We start from the raw sequence: 17,881 nt of genomic DNA, 5'->3' as shown, positions 1-17,881 counted from the left end.
CATATCACTTGTGTGTTGTGATAATTAAAGATTTCCCTGAGATGAAAAGATATTTGTTTGCCTTCATGTCTCGTCGCCCCCATATTCTGCTATCTGACATAATGCTGTGACTGTTTGCAGCTTGATAACAAGGCCGAATAAAACTTGTTGCATCATTTAATGGATTCTGTCTGCAGACTGTTACCAGCAGTACCACTTTTTGATTCATCATGCTCCCTGTTTTGCTCTGTAAAATTCTGTTTTCCAAGTCTCTCTGAAAGAGACAAACATTTTGTTTTATTGTTAAAAATATGAATTCTTTTGGTAGCTAAAATAAAAAATAAAAAAAATTGAATAAACATTGATGATGATGATTTAAACTATGATTAGGCTACCTAATATTTCCTGCAGTATTGTAATGATTCAAGCATATTGTAACAGAGCAATATGTCAATACTGAACATGGTTTAACACACAAAGCTGCTTCCCCCTCTGTAAGCACAGACTCTTGTTTGTAATTTCGTAGTCTCAGTTGTCACTCCTGGTTTCTTAGTTACCATGGGGCCACCTGCTCTGCTCAGGTGTAATGCTAGAGTGAGTGTCAGGTAGACAATGCTAGGTCTGTCTGATTAACCTCTGTCTGGATCTCTGGTTCAGAAACGGTGGCGCTCTGAAGTCTGTTTTTCATTTTGATATCAAGTCAACTTTTGAAACTCACCATCTGACAAGCATGCCACTGGGGAAAAAAGTACGCTCTTCCTCCGCATCTGGAAGATTAGAAACCCAACATGTGACCAGGTAAAATTCTACTATTTTGAATTTTGACTTAGTGCCACTCCAATTCATCTAAATGTATGTTTTGTTTTGTTTTAGATGAATGTGTTAATATCTTTACGAGAGATGTCGGTTGAGGCCTTACCTTGTTACTCTTGTTGTCATGCATTGATCCTCTTCAGAGAATGTTTACTGTTGCCATGGTGCATAAGTTGCCATCTGTTGCAGGAGTGAGTGGTTATCCTGTAGTATGGGAAGCCTGTTCACATGGGACTCCTAATCACAGTCCTAATGTTACATTGATTTGCATGTAGTTTTGATGTAAACCACCCCTGCAATCCAAATATGTAGACCACCCTGCTGAGTCAAGTAAAGATGCAATAAGCTTTTTTATGTGCAGTCAAAACATTAACCCAAAGTAGGCCTATATATAGTGTACTAAAAAAAACAGTGTGCATTTAATTAAAATAACATTTCAAATCCTCCAGCATCCTCTCTGAACTGAAGGATTCTGGGAAGAGGATGAGAAACACCTCTGGACCTGGATCTCGGGGTGAGATAGTTGCAGATGACTTCTTGGCACAGAGACGAGTAAGCGAGGACAGCAAAGAGCAGCCTGAGTGGTTGATGCGAGAGCTGCTGAAACAGAACAGGAGACGACACTCTGTCACACTTGGAGATAAGGCTCCAATCATGAGACGGCAACAGCTCAGTATTGATTCGATTCACAGACTCCGCAGCCTCGAGGTACGGTTCTGAAAACATCCATCTGAAAGTGAAATTAGACAGCTAAATGTCACCCGTTTAAACCTGTCTCTGCATCTCAGAAGTCTTCACAAGTGTAAATTGTTGAGGTTTCATGGCTTTCTTAAAGTTGCTGCTTTTTGCCTCAAGGTGTCACTAGAGCTTTACATTGCTACACTTGTAGTTTACAGACTCTTCCCAAAGTGCTTAAACTCAACTTCATCTCATATCTCACCAGCAGAAGAATGTGAAGTAATGCCAAAAATGTCATTTTAAATCAAGTTGATGATCAATTTACTTGCAGCCTGACAGTGCTTCGGCCAGGACAATCTATCCCAGAGCCTGAGGATGGCCATGTTTCAGGCCAAAGTAAAACAAACATAGTTGCTGAGCCAACTACTTAAAAGGAGCCCAGTTGATTCAGATTCAAGCTGTCAAGCTGACAGGAATGACAGAGTGATGTAGGAGTCTGGTGCAAATGCATCAGCTGAAGTTTGCGGGCTCCAGCTGTAGATGTCAGTCACACTCTCCTGCTTAATATAATGAATAATGTGCCATAGCAGATTAAGCGGAGCAGGCTCAGGAGTTCAAAGTTGTGTAGCTCTAATAAAGGGATTTGGAGAGCAGTCGAGGTTGTGTGAACACTTTCAGTGCTTGCATCACTCTGACTGATTAAATAATTATCTCAGCAATTCAGGAGATACCGCAGGGAAACCTCGACTCTGGTTACATCCTTGAGGAATTAGGCTGTTTATCCCTGTTATTTATTAATGATAGATCAAAGCATGTCATGGATCAAGGGACCGTTGCCAGGAAACTGAGGCAAATTGAAGAAAGGCCATTAACGCAGAGAGCGTGGTCTGTCATCTGGCCTTGTGTGAGCATCCCAGGGACATGTCATAGTCGGTGGTGGCTTGTTGTGGCCATGACAGATAGTCACTAATTCTCAGAGGTGGAGCCCTAGTTATGTGTGCTGATAATTACACAGTTTCCAGTGTAAAAATGCACTGTCAATGTCTCCTCTCTAACCTTGATTTGTGTTTAGCACTCAGACTTTATGAACTGCCTGGTGAGTAGATTTCAGTGAACTGAAAAAAGAAATGCCAGTTAATTACTGCTTTCATTGCGCATTGTGCTCTTCTCTTGTAATATTCACAATAATAATAACTGGCTAATGCCATAATATAGTCCAACCATTTTTTCCCTTCTCAAATGAGATTGATGAGACGATATCACTCGACAACCTCCGGAAAATGAAAACAGCTTTTGAGGTAGTGTGTGAATGTTTTTTTCAGCACATTCATAGTCTGGTTATTCATTCCTGTGAGACATGACTGTATTTTTCTTCATAAAGGACTTTGAAACGGGCTGCTTGAGATGCATCGATGCAAAGAATTTTGTACGAATAGTGAAGAAGTGTTTGGATTTGCCTAACACAGTAAGACAGTGTGACATTTTTCTTTATATCATACTCTTGCTCAGACTCTTGTCACTTTGCTCTCCTGTGTCTCACTCCTTTGTAATTAAAGACAAGCATTCACAATTAATTGATTAATTTAGAATGAGTGTTGATGTTCTTAATTATTTTGTTCTTTGAATCCCACAGAGCAATACACAGATTCAAGGGTTATTTAAGAAGATTGATTATTCAGGCCAAGGAAGGATTTCATGGGTGAGATAGCATTCATATTTGTTTCTTGTGGAGCATGCAACCATTTCAGTGTGAGGGGAATTGCCTCGTTTCTAACACTTTTTCATGATTGCTATAACACCAGGATTCTGGGGAAAAAACTCTATATAAAAAAATTACAGGGTTATTTTATAAAGGATATGTGTAGAAAATGTGACTGGAATTAACCCGAACACAGTGATTTGGTTTAAATAAGCTTTTCTAAGACCATGTTGAACGTGAAGTAATGCTCAACTGTTATTTTTTGAGTTTTCTTTGTTGTATGAATTACAAAGCTGAAAATTGTCCTGTTTTGTACATTTTTCAAGAAGAGATGAGTACTGTAGATGTTTTCATTCCACAATTTTACTCACTTGAATGACTATGGGCATGCAGAATACCTGAACCTAAACATGTACAGCTCTAACACAGTCATGTGATGCAGGGTCAGTTCTGCACATACATGCTTCAGCAGCACAAAGAGAAGGAGGACAGTGCAAGACGCAGTAAGGAGGTGGCTTTCACTCTGCCGGCCACTACGAGGGCGCTGGGTCATGGCATCCCCGTCGTCTGTATCCACTCCACCCATGATGGCACCACTGTAACAGTGCAGGAAGACGGTGCTGTTTGCTTCTGGAGCCCTGAACTTAAATCCCAGAGGACCAAACAGATATTTGTATGTAAATTCACCTTAATACTCTGGTGTCATTGTGTATTTTTCTTGCTGTCAGCACAACCTGTTGGAACACACAAACCAAGGTGTTATCCAGTCTCTCGATACTTTCTGTTTTCCTGCAAAGATACAAAGAGATGAGGAACATTATCTGGTTTGTAATAACAATGAAAGAAACTTTGTAAAGTATTTAAAAAAAACAAAACAACTTTATGATTTTCTCACTTTTTCTGTGGCGTGCCGTGAAGACCCAAATCTTTATGAACGTCTCTACTCCTTAAACAGCAAAACACTGCAGTTTTTGTTACTCAAAGAGGAGTAAATGGTCGATTTGCTAGGGACTATTTTTAGCCGCTGACATTTGCTGCACTGATGCATACTGTATTTACAGCAGCAGGACATTGTGTGTCACGTTGGTTCAGAATGAACTACAGTGCTATGGGTGAACAAAATAAGATATCAGAATTAGAATCGGCCTTTATTGTCACTATACAAATTACAGCAATCAACCCGTCTGTACAATAAGACAGACAAAACAAGATGGCTGGGCGATAAGAGGGGGAAGGAAAAGGGGAGAAACAAGAGAGGGGAGGAGAAAAAAAACAGCTCCCAGACTATGCTCCTGTGGAGGAGTACAGTGTGGGACCGGGAAAACATCTCTACTCCTTAATATACCAGGCAATATCTGTTCAGTTAAAAAGAAAAAAATCTTTTCATGGGAACTCAAATAATATAGCCTTTAATATTGTCCACATACTGTATACATGGTGGTGTTAAGTTTGCACTTACACAAGTATCTAAATCTAAGCTTCTCTTTTGAATAACATTACAGTAGTTCAGATATATGTGTCAATTTCCTGTAGTTTTATGTAGCCTCAAGTTTTAGAAGGGTTTGAGTTTTCAACACAAGACTTGGTTTTCTCTAACAGAATGAAGGAGCCTCCAACAGGAAGTCAAAGTGGGCCAGTGACTTCGCTCTGATGACGGAGTACAACAAGCTGATGATTGGAACAGGGTAATAAAAAATTACATAAAGAGTGGATTGTTTATTGAGAGAATTTACTGGACTTGTCGCCTGCAGGTTTCTGATTATGCTAAATTTATTTATTGTGCATGTGTTCATTATCTTGCAGGGACAGGGGGATCCAGCTTCATGAGCTTTCCACTCTGGAGCCCTACTGCCAGATAAGTGCACTAGACACAGTACCTCTGACATTAGACTATGGGTGAGCAACAAAGCAACATGTGAATATACTTTCAAAAATGTACAAATACGTAAAGGTTGTTTTTTCCCCCTTATAGATACACTGGTCCTGATAAGTGTTGTATTCTGTATGGAGACACTGAGGTCGGTCCTTTTTTTTTCTTTTAATTTAGCAGAGCCATTGATCAGACTAAACTCATTTGTTATATCCTGCATAATTAATCCTTGGAGAGGGTCATTTTTGTCTTCATGTCTCAGGGGTGTGTGACGATCATTCTAATATCATCTGCTGGAGATACCCTAAGGTGACTGTGCTGTTATATAGATTTATACAGTATAGATATCATTTTCCAATGATAGTCTTTCTTCTTGCATGTTCAGGGCTTATTTTTGACTAAATGTACAGGTCCTCATCCTCCTATGTGATTTTCTTCTTTTTGTTAGAGTTAGAGTGTGAATGGAATAATCAAAAAAAAGTGCAATACTGAACTTTGACGGACAAATATTTAAAATGATTTAATGAAATATTGAGGTATGTTATATTTTCCTGTATATTCACAATAAGGAATACATTTTCCAGTCTCTAATTCACTTCTTTGCAAATGTCTTATAGGCTACTTTTTACTAGGGCTGGGACGATATGCTTTTCTCCCGATTCGATTCTTCTACGATTTTTTGGATGGCGATTCGATTTAAATTGCGATTCTACGATATTGACGATACTCTCGATTTTTAGTCTGCATTTTTAACATTTATCGGCACACAAATACTGTAGGAGCCTATAAATTAACATACTCCATTATAAAGTGAGCTTAAACCCTTTTCAAAACCTGTACTCTCTGTATGTTAAAAAAAGGCTAACAAATGCACATTGCACAATATTAAAAAAAAACAAAAAAACAATAAAAATAAATCGTCAAAAAAGATATCGCAATATTTATGTGAATCGATTTTTTCTCCCACCCCTACTTTTTACTGTAAGCAGCCACCACTCAGATAAGGTACATGTTTTAAGAACATTTAGGTTATATGGCATGTCCTTCAGATTATGTAGCTATTTTTCTCAGGTTATACCGGAGCTCACAGACTCAAATAAAGAGAAATAAAGAGCCGCACTTAGTTTGTTCCAGTGGTCTTACTTGAAGGCTGTGGAGAAAAATAATAGCTTATAGGCTCCCTGCCAGTCAGGGAAATTATATATAGTGTAGGTACATGTCAGGCTCAGAAAATGTGACCAGTTTCCGGACTGACTGCAAATCTCAATGTCTTATTTCATAGATTATGGAATAAATTACCAAAGGTTGAAAACATACCCAGTATAACTATCGACAACGCAGTGGTCTCTCCGAATGTGACATTTGTCAGATGGAAGGTTCATCATGACTGGGTGACTCAGGTGACATATATCTCCATGCATTTCTATATTTACTGTATACACACACACGTTCATTATAATATCTGCAGAAACTGTGTGGCAATGTTGTTTAATGATGTAGCATTACCCATTATTATTATGAATGGATAATCTTTGAACTCACCAAGAGACTAACTCTTCTCTCTGCATTTAGGCTAGATATTTTCAAGGTTTCCAAGCTGTTGTCTCCTCATCAAATGATGAATCTTCCTCTCTTGTCATAGGTAATTCATGCTTAGCTTGTTTCTTCTGCATTTACCCTTTTTGGCATTTGTTCTGTCAAAGTAGAAAAATAGCAACAACAACAAAAAAAGATTGATGTGTTTCATATGTAAAACATATCCTTGGACACATGAAAGAGTCAAATAAACAAATACAAATGATATGATGCACGATGAAAATGATCATACAAAATGAACAAAATCTTTTATTGTACAATGTGATGATGATGAGTAATTATACTTGTGTCGAGCATGTGGCAGCCTGGTGTGAGAGCTGTGAGGGATGACTCATAATGACTCATCTATCACTAATTCACCAATCAATGCCAGCATGTGTGTGTGTGTGTGTGTGTGTGTGTGTGTGTGTGTGTGTGTGTGTGTGTGTGTGTGATGGCCCATGTACGTGGGCATGTCCACTTGCCAGCTTCATCTTGCTCATTTATTCTCATAATGGCTTACCCTTTGAATGTTTAGATTGATGCTGCGTTTTTGCTTTCCCTCCCTGAGGTTGTGTGCTGCCTCTAACAAACACTGAGCAGCAGCTGAATGAGATCAGAGAGGTTTGTTATGAAGGTAAGACCAAGAAGGTCCAACTGAGCTGGACTCCACAGGTCCGGGCATCATGTGACCAGACAGTTTTCAGCATTTACAATGGTGTCAAGACCTTTGACCTGTGTCAGAAGCACAGCTTGTTGGTCACTGGAGGCATGGACAGACTCATACGGATGTGGAACCCACATTTTCCTGGGTGAGGGATCAGGACTCACAGGATGTTTTTTTTGTTTTTTTTTCAAAGGCAATTCTATATTATCATTAATTTACAAACCACTTGCTCTTTGTTCTGTTTATGTTTTTAGGAAACCAACTGGTGTTTTGAAGGGTCACTCTGCCCCCATCACCTACTTGTGCATCCATTCAGAGGACAGTCAGATCTTCTCTGTCTCCATTGACAGCACTGTGAAAGTGATACATGACTCTTTTTTTCACTTGGGCTTTTTGTCAAAAGAAATTGAAATGATTGAAGCATTAGTGTAAGACACAGTGGTCAGTTTGCCAGCAGTAGTGGAAAATAACTAATTACAGTTACTTGACGTTCATATCATTGCTAGGTGAAATTTTGAATGCCACTTCTACTTGTAATGGTGTGTTTTTATTTCAGTAAATGATGCCAATATGCAATATGCCTGTTCCTATTTCAGATCTGGGATCTTCAAGACCAGTGTTGCCTGTTTACAGCAGACTCCAAAGCCAGCAGGATTCATGGTGACATATCTGCATGCTCATATTCATCTGCCATGAAATCCCTTTTCATTGCAGCAGACTCTATGGCTGTGCTCTCCCTAAAGATCAGGTTAGTTGCCATGCACATGTGTTTTATTCATATATGCTCTGCAGATATTCCTCAAAGGTGCTCATTAATGGATAATGGTGTGTGAAATTGTAATAGAATAACATCCGATCATTTTCAGCATTTCCTTTTGGAGGATTAAACATCCCACCTTTACCCAAAACATACAGATTTTTCTACACAGACGATTGCAGCTGCTTAATTTGGCTGTCATTCAGTTCATTGTCTTTTTCCTCTGAAGGCCACAGTTCTGCAGCCGCCTCACTGTTTCCCATAACGAGCCTGTAATGTGCTGCGGATACAGTGAGGAGTTTCGTCAAGTTGTCAGCTGCTCTGAAGGATCTGTGAGTGAATTAACACTTGACAGCATCACTGACTCAGATGACCAGCTTCTTGTTTTCACTGGAGAATAAATCCAGTTTGTATTGAAACAGGTACATGACTGGTATGTTTAATGTGACACACAACTGCATGAAAATGTTGCTGGTTCCAGGTGGTGAAAGTCTGGGATTTTGACTCTGGTCGTCTGTTGTTTGAGTTTGGCGGCACACCCGACCAGGCTGCTATCACGTGCATGGCATTTGACATCAAAGCGAGGAGGTGCATTATACAAATCGCTTTGTGAAATGTTTCACTGCTCAGAAAACATAGCAACTGCTTTATAATGTTACAGTGGTTATTGTATTTTCAGACTTATCACAGGAGGAAGAGATGGATGTTTAAAGATCTGGAACTTCAACAATGGCCAGTGCCTAAAGATACTAAAGAAGGGTATGTATTGAAAATTTCTCTGAAAGTATAAAGTAAAACACCATTATCTAGAAATGATGAAAAATCACTTTCAATCTTTCCTGTAGACGGAAAATGTCGTGAGGTGTGCGACTGCATCTTTTTGAAAGTTCACAGGAATTGGTGAGTAATGATGTGGCAGTTGGAAAACGTTCTTGCCTCAGTATAAATTTGAATCCATGTTGAGCTTGTGCAATTTATTTTTGAAGCTTTGTGATGTCTGTCGGCCGTGACAGGAAGATTGACATTTACCCAGTGAGTATAAAAGAAAAGAGAATTTGAGGTTTCATTTGTCAGTTGTACTTCAGACATCCCATTCCCATTATTTCTCCAATTTCTCTTTCCCTCTATCATAGTGAATTCCATTTGCATTTGTTTACATTGTCATCTGAGCTCTATTCTGATACAACAACAATAGTTCTTGATAGTTCTTTCCTGACTTAGTTCTTACTTTCATTATACAATCAGACAATTTTAAGAAAAATGTTTTTGTTGCATGGTCAGGTCAATAATTTTCTTTTCATATTGTACAAGCCACCATCTCCTGTGATGAAACAAAATTAAAATGTTTTATTGAGGTGTAAAATGTCCCTTGTTATTTTGTCAGGAAATACCAGAGGACCTCCATCATGTCCAGAGGCCGCAGCCTTCGTGGCAGGATGATCTGGTGATTAATGAACAGAAAACTGTCTTGACAATAACTCTGTGACAATATGTTATGGTGGGACAAAATAATAAGCAGTTCAACAGGCTCTAAATCAGAGTTTGTTTTTCCCGTGTGACATTTAGACTGTATGACAGTGGTAGGAAGATTCAGTTGTTATCGTTCCATTTCTGAAAAGCACAGCTTTCTGTGCTGAAGACGACAAGAGGACAAATTGTGTTTTTTTGTTTTTGAACCATATCCATGTTCAAAAACACATCAGGAAAACACTCCAGCCAGGCAGCGCTGTAGTTACCACCTAGAGTAGTCTACCTTTTTATAATACTCATGGCAAAACTGGTGGATGTGGTTTTACTTTTTAACCCTTTACTTTGGTAAAAATTTTGAGGTACCGTATATTGGTTGTAACCATTCTCTGCCATGGCCGCAGCATAAATCGAATGAATCTGTCAGAGGCAAATATTGTATTTTTTACTCCTAATGTGACAGCTGGACAAGCTATGTTTTATACCATTATAATGACTATGTACATATTTCAGCTTATACATTATGAACTATGGTTGCACTAAGTATACCTTTAAAATGTTTTCAAATAATTGTATCAGTAATCAGATAATGATGATGTCAATACGATATTCCATCTGCAATTTTTTTTTTTTAGATAAATAACCTCTGGTGAGATAAGTAATGTCTTAGGTGTTAAGGTATCTTGTGCCTGTATACAGATATATGAATATAAATATACAGGCATCTTACGTAGGATTAGTTGGCTGTACTGGCTGTACCTCAGTCACTTTCACACCTACAGAGCAGTGAGGAGGAAGCTTTCCTGATGGGTTTTTTGTTCATTTGACACAGTCACACAGAGGACACTGGCATCTTTGGTTCTAAGAAGCATTTTTGCTAACTGGATGGAAAGTTCAAGGACAGATGGGTAACAAAGCCTCCCTGATCTCTGCCCTACTGTGCAGCATCACCTAAAGATTTTTTTCTTTTTTTTTCTTAACCCAAGCAGTGAGTTAGCACATCCCCCGCATCTCGCTTTATCCCTCCTCTTTCCTTGTTCCACTTGGTTCAGTTTTGAGATTTTCTACACACTCTCTATCCTGAGCTGTATTAATTTCTTTTCATAAATGTATCATCTTCCTCCATCTTTATTGTACACATACTATATACAAGTTTTCTCCTACATCATTGTTGATGTCTTCATATCACATAGCTTTCCCTGTTCAGCCAAGCTTTGACCTGTCAGTGCACCTGTAGTTTGTGACAGGCTCTGCTTCACTGAGTCTAAGCTCTCAGTGAAATGTGAGGATGTTTTTTTTATTTTTTTATTATCACTGGTGTAGTTCAGAACACAAGGTAATGCCCTTTGTGCTCCCAGCACAATCTCTTTCTTGCATGCTTTTTATTGTTGTTAGATTAAATGTCTGAAGTAATGTCACCATTACAAATGTAAATCACCCCGATGTCTGAAATGTTGTAGTTCAGTAATCCAAAGCAGTGAAATAGCTATGAAACCCTGCTGGATTTTATTTCTCATTATTTGATTCTCAACTTATTCTCATCATCATGCATCATTTTATCAGTGTCAGTTAAAGCACAATGTCATCATGCTACTATGTTCAGTGTCAACGCAACGTGAACATGATGTTCTGAGATATTATTTTCACATTCACCCCCTTAGATATATAGAAAATTGGAATTCACGTGTGGTAGGGTGGGGGGTTTAGTTTGCTGTGTTAAGATGCTAATATTTACTTATTAGTACTAAACACAGTGTATTAAAGAGGGTGAATGGAATTAACTTCAGCAGATTTTATGAGACACATTTTGACCTGATGGTATCACTGGAAGAAAAGTCATGATGATATCATATCACCAGATATTGTCTTTACATAGAATATTGAATGAAAACTAAATTCCTCTTCCATAGACCTTTTTGCTGCATACTGTAGTATGTGAAAGACTAAAGCAAAACAGCACACATTGCACTGCTATACAGTTTGAAACTAAGCAAAGCACCTCTCTGATTGTAGGTGCTTTGGGCATAGCACTTATTGCTTGCATTGGTGAATACAGCATCCTTCTCTGAGGGTGAATCATGCTCTCAAAGCTGCACTATAATCAGTCCTCAATGATATCATACAATAGATTACAGTTCCATCCTCTGATATTATCATTATGATGTGGCCAGGTTAGCGCTAAATGTTCAAGAAGAGGGAAAATTGATTCTTACTAATGGTGAGTGATCAAGGATGTGATGCTTAGACTCCTGCCATCTCTTTCATAATGTCTAATGTAACATTCCCTCCACAAAAGGCCCATTAACAGAGCAGAAAGATTGCACTATAGTGGCTACCAAGAAAAGAGACCCCTTTGATTATCTGCAGAGCCCTCTTTTGAAATTGTTTTTCATTAATGACCTACAGCAGGGAGATGAGTGGGTTGTTGCATGTATACTGGTCTCCTTCCCTTATTCACTGAGCCTTGGGTTCTTTGCAAATTTTTTTCTTCCACCAGATGGTCAGTCTTGTGTTGCCTCTCATTAAAATTTTAAAACATGGCCCAGTTCAGATAAATATTTCGCTTTGGCATAGAGTATAACATAGGTACAAAAATGCCATCTGCTTTTTCTTGATTTGGTTCATGGTGTGTAGTTTCTTGTTGGCAGCATCGCTCTAAGCAAATATTCCTGTTAGGTTTAGTGAGAAATGAGCACATAAAGAACAAGATGAATCACTTTGTATCAGTGTGAGGTGCAGTGACAGGAGCAGTGTTTGGCTTGTCAGCTCACTCAGGGGCTTGACATCAAGTCAGTTGCTGATCCAGAATGCGTGGCACACTTGGCCACAGTACTGTAAGCTGAAACCGAGGCGTCAGTTAGACCTCTTTGATATTCATATGTTCCTTGAAATAAGTAATCTTATAACACTTTCCCTCACAGCTGTTTAATGAGACTCTGTCCTCTTCAGAGATGCATTTCCTTGAAGTTTTTGGTTCACAGATTTGTGACCATTGAGATATCCATTTATTATGTGAGGTGTGAAAACTCATTGATCTGTTTTAAGAAATAGCCTTGTAGTATTTGGGATGTGCAATTATTCCCTTTGTTGCTAAAAGATACATAACATGCGGGAAACCACCTTTCATGTCTGTAAAATATCAGATATAATCTTCCAAACTGCAAGCTACTGCTAGCTGGTTGGCTTTGTTCAAATATACAAATTTATTGCAGATTAAAAACAAAAAAACAACAAAAAAACATAACTGCTGAGCTTTCAAGGAATTGGCAGGTCTCATTTGTTACCTTTGAATAGAACTGGGCTCACTAAGCTAGTGGGCTGTTGTAGCTGTTACATACAAGATATTGGTATTAATCCTTGATAAATGAGTTGTTTTTATTATTTTTTTTAATGTCCTGTACCATTAGTGTCACATCAGGTTCTGGTTTTAGCAAAGGAGACAGCAGAGATTAATTTCTTTGCCCGCTTTAACACACTTCAAACAGACAGTTAATAACACACAAGAGATGAAAAAAGAAAAAAATTAACACCCTGTAGTTTTATGTAGGAGCAAAATAATAAGGCAGTCATGACTGAAGTGAAAATAACATCACCTAGTGTGTTGAACAGCATATTATTTTATGTCTAGGCAGTAATACATTTTTCATATTCCACTTGTTAGGGAGACTCACTGTTAGTTTCTCCTCAGAAAAATGGCCATAATGAGGACATCCTTTGTGTGGCACAGTGTTCCCCAACTCTCTTGGCCACTGGCTGTTATGATGGAGAGATTCTTCTGTGGAACTTGGTTTCTGGACGTATACAGTGTCGCTTTGCCACCCCTCGTTCGGCCGAACATCAAAATGTTGGAGGTGATTTTGGACTGTCAAAGTGAGTGATGACTGTATTCAATAAAATCCCCTGTGAGTGGATGATTGCATTTATCTCTGTTATGTAGGGCTGGACACAAGTGTTCACAGCATAATTTTCCTCAAGGACTTCAAGTTGCAGCAGTTTTCCTCAGCTACAGCTCTCCTGTCCTCTGGGGCCATGGGTCAGTGATAATAATCATTGTTAATTACAACGCCTGATTGCACCATACATTCCTCCCACAATATCTTTGAATAAGTGTTAATTATGTTTTCTGTTTTTTTTTTTAAGGCTGTATAAATATCTGGAGTGTGGTCAGTGGAGGAAGATTTCTGAGCAGCTTCAAGGCTGTAAGATACTTCTCTAACACTTCTTAGTTTGACCTTTAGATATCAAGGAGTGAAGCTCTAGTTTTACTTTTCTTCATCTTGTTTTCAAAAGCGCTGATTAAGAATAAGTTGATTCATTGTATGCAGTTTCTTTGCTTAGCTCTGATTTACCTTCCCCTCAGCAATGCAAAGTGGACTGTTTTGGACGATGGGTTTAAATTCTCCTTAAGAAAGCAGAAATTGTCTTTGTAGGCAATATAACATAAATATGTTAATATTTTCCACAAAAGACACAAACCCCCCCTGAAACCAATTTTGCTACCATACCCTGTGTCTGTTTTGTTACTTGGTTACAATGGCTTGAAACAGTTGGTTCTCTTACTTTCATGTGATAATAGTTTCTACAAATTGTTTCCTGCCCAGCACATTTTATAATTATATAATGTAATTATATATGTGATTATTTTTAGGGAACATCAAGAGGAGTGTGTTAAATCTGCAGCAGGGGAAACATTGATATCAGTCTATAATTTTCGTGCTCTTATTCTTTTACTTTGAATGAGAAAAAGGCATTGCTATAGCCATGAAAATGAGTCATTTGTGATACCATTTGTCCGTGATGTGAGAGAAACGTACTGACATTGAAAGGTTTTTTTTTTCTCTACTTTCCATTTTGCAGTCCAGATTTCAAGAAAAAATTACAAAACTGGCCAAAACGGACAAAGACACACTGCTATATGCTGCAGACCGAATAGGTTACATCTATGTTTACAACATGGCCAAGTTTGCTCCAGATCAAAAATCACCAAGAGGTTGAGCTGAATCTTTTCTTGCCTTTGCCTTTCATTAGACATAAATTGTGTTCTGTCTGTTAGAAAATGCTGTTTTGTTTCATTTTTTCAATTTTTCCATTTATTCAGCTGAAAACTTCTGGCGCGCCCACACCAGCAGAGTTTCTGGGTATGTGAAATAAAGACAGTTCATGCACAACACATCTGTTCAAGGTGAGAAATTTCTCTCATCATTTGAGTTATTGCCTGGCTGTAGCTCAAAAACTTATGTAGGTTGTATCCTCAACTTTTGGTTGGTTGTACAGTATGCTGTACATCCTGGGATGGGTATCCTTGGTGGCACCATGCAGTCATCATCCTCAGTCTGGGGGGTCAGTAGCAGCAGAAACAGTAGAACTTTCTCTTGCTGCTTCAGACTAACAAACAGTAGAGGAGACTGTGTGTGGGAAGGTCTTAAATGTGGGATCAGAATAGGTGAGATGCTGCCTGGGGTAACGCAGTGGGTGATATAGAGTTAAATTCTCTCGGAAAAGCCTTTTCCCATTTCATCTCATGCTTCTTTATTCTGGTCCAGTCTGCAGATTGTTGACAATGATCAAGTGGTGCTTACCTCATCCACAGACTACACTGTGCGCCTCTGGAGTACACGTGGAGAATTCATAGGTGGGTGTCATTTTTCATCCGTCAATCCCCTCGTTGTAGACATTATAAATGTTCATGCAAACGACATTAATCTTGAGCAGTGCAGTGCTTAAGGTAGAGCTGTTATTTATGGGCATTTTCATTTCACTGTGACTGTACACATGGTTGGATTAACCCACAAGAGAGCCCGTGGGGTAAAAATGAGCTTTAGGCCCCTGTGGTCCTCCCGTCCTCCCACACTCTGTAAAGTGTGTATGTGCCCTGCTACCTTTAAGTGCTCATCAAGTAGAGCGCACGCTGAAAACTACACAGCAGTTTAATTATACTTTGTCTGAAAGCAGGTAAACAACCATCACTCCTACGCAATCAGTATTGCCTAGCACCAGGTTTACAGCATGTCAATTCATTTTCTTTAATAATTTAAATTAATTTGGGAAAATGCACCACCTAAGACAACATTGCAAGTGTACTGTAGCTTCATAGACACAGGGAATTCAGACATTGTGACATTTAAAGAAGCCACTGTTTTAACTTTTGTCTTTGTCCACAGGGACCTTCGGGCAGTCTGACAGCTGGAGCATCCATATCTCATCTTCCTGGATGCATCCTGCTGTCCCCTATGAGGTTCTGATTCATCCTCTGAGCATTCCAGATCATGGAGTGTTGGACGTGAAAACACACCTCTCTGATGCAGTCGGTCCTGACGAGAATGAGGCTGACAGCGGGGAGCAAAAGGTGAGCTGTATTGTTTCACAAATGATTAACTGAGCTATGTGAGGCGTGCTCCTCTCTCTGTCTTCACCCTTAATGCTGAATTGAACTGAACTTCGCCTGCTCCCTTTTTTTTTTTTTGGCTTAATTGCAGTCAGAGACTCACAGTATGCTGAGACTTGCTCCAACATCCATCAGTGACAGAGACATTGAAGAAGATTAAAAGCATGTTTTACCCAGAGGAGCACAAGACTGTGTGAGTTCTAACCATCGTAACAGCAAAGACTATGTACATAATACAATGCAACTCTTACACTAGACTCGACTGAACAGATTTATACTTGGAGTAAGTGTACCTTCTTCATTTTAGACCCTGTCATGAATTGTCAGGCATGCTAACAAGCTATCAAACCACCATGGTGGAAGGCTTGGATATCACCAAACACCAGTGCAAGACTTGACCTCTCCCTCGCTCCCTCGTATTGATCCTTTCATAAGCAGCACAGAGGAACTGGAGTCAACTGAATAAGATGAAACAGCACCGTTCACACTTGGGAAACTAGGTCAGTGCAGCATCTAAAAGTATAAAACATAAAGTTCAAATAAAATACAGTGAAATACTGGTGAAAATTATATCTGTATATAACTACAAAGGCCTGGCTTTTCAATGAAAGGATGAAAAAATGAAAGAGTGAAAAACTGGTCTACAGCATTAGATGATTTGAATGATAAAATAAGACACTTTTCTGATTCTCGTTCACATTTAGATAACTTAGATATGTGTAGAAAAAATGGCTTAGAGCAGCAGTGATGACTTTGACATTCATGACTTCAGGCTGTGAAGCACATTTACCTCTGCATTCTCAAGACCTAAGTGACCAATTTAATGATTTTCAACAAAAATGTTCTTATATTACCTGTAAAGTTATAGAGGGGAATCCCAGATATTCTTACCTCTCATTACCACATCTTTTAACCTTGTCAAGTATTTTATTTAAAGGGATAGTTCACCCAAAATTCAAATTTCACTCATTATCTACTCACCCTCATGTCGACTAAGGGCTGGGAGAAGTTTCAGAGTCCTCCGTGCCTTCTCTGAGTTACAGGGGGTCTTGACGCAGCATTGCATGTCCATATGACGGTTGCCAACGGGGCTCAATTTTCTTCATCCAAAAAGACACACCAAAAAACATCCAAATACCTCCATACTGCTCGTCTGTAATGTCCCTCTTGTATTGAAGCCCTGACATGACATTGTTCCGAAAAAAATTTAAGCTTGTTTGTAGCGGAAGCTCCCAGCACTGCTCTTCCTGGTCCGTTCAAGCGAGATTTGCACCGGTGTCAGTGCAAACCGCGCGACATTTGGACGGACCAGGAAGAGCAGTGCTGGGAGCTTCCGCTACAAACAAGCTTAAAATATGGACTTATTTAATTTCTCATGTTGGGGCTTCAATACAAGAGGAACATTACAGACGAGCACTATGGAGTTATTTTGATGTTTTTTGGTGTGTCTTTTTGGACGAAGGAAATTAAGCCCCGTTCGCAACCGTCATATGGACATGCAGTGCTGCGCCGAGCCCCCCTGTAACTCCAAGAAGGCACAGAGGACTCTGAAACTTCTCCCAGCCCTTAGTCGACATGAGGGTGAGTAGATGAGTGAAATTTAAATTTTGGGTGAACTATCCCTTTAAGCCTGTAATTATTATATTTTATAGGCTATTGTTATTATTTTTTCAGATACTTCATCCGTAAAGCAGCTAGTTGTATGCGACAGGGAGGTTCCTCATAGTAAAGATGGTGCTGACAATTATGACTGTCAGTTCCTCTCACTTTGAAGGGTTTACAGAATCTTTTAGCTTATTATTTGATTTGGTTTAGCCATGAACAATTTTCAGTCTTCCTTCACTCTTGTTACTCTCATTGGGGTTTTTGGCCATTGTAGAAAAATGATTCAAGCAAAAATGTTCCTTATATTTATCAGCTGGGGCCAGCGGAGTTGTTACTGTATATCAGTTTGAAAAATTAGTGGCTAGGATACAGAGAACTGGACATTT

The 17,881-nt window shown here is 39.0% G+C and overlaps 1 protein-coding gene across 1 annotated transcript; it reads left to right on the top strand.

Moving 5' to 3' along the window:
- The first annotated feature begins 585 nt into the window (after window positions 1-585).
- wdr95 (WD40 repeat domain 95) lies at window positions 586-16,408 on the top strand. The gene is made up of 30 exons (XM_085794487.1): window positions 586-777; window positions 1,242-1,500; window positions 2,715-2,768; window positions 2,852-2,935; window positions 3,104-3,169; window positions 3,612-3,842; window positions 4,769-4,854; window positions 4,973-5,065; window positions 5,142-5,187; window positions 5,302-5,348; window positions 6,322-6,439; window positions 6,612-6,681; window positions 7,186-7,426; window positions 7,536-7,641; window positions 7,878-8,029; window positions 8,268-8,370; window positions 8,520-8,626; window positions 8,718-8,797; window positions 8,884-8,938; window positions 9,025-9,070; window positions 9,423-9,482; window positions 13,194-13,356; window positions 13,443-13,538; window positions 13,646-13,704; window positions 14,363-14,495; window positions 14,604-14,643; window positions 15,049-15,137; window positions 15,667-15,851; window positions 15,982-16,083; window positions 16,198-16,408. The coding sequence occupies exons 1-29, from the start codon at window positions 710-712 to the stop codon at window positions 16,048-16,050; spliced, it is 3,006 nt and encodes a 1,001-aa protein (XP_085650613.1). The 5' UTR covers window positions 586-709; the 3' UTR covers window positions 16,051-16,083; window positions 16,198-16,408.
- The last annotated feature ends 1,473 nt before the right edge of the window (window positions 16,409-17,881 follow it).

Source organism: Trachurus japonicus, chromosome 13, assembly GCF_045865225.1.
Source record: "Trachurus japonicus isolate A0001 chromosome 13, Traja_1.0".
Lineage (NCBI taxonomy): Eukaryota > Metazoa > Chordata > Actinopteri > Carangiformes > Carangidae > Trachurus > Trachurus japonicus.
This window is presented reverse-complemented; position numbering and strand designations above follow the sequence as displayed.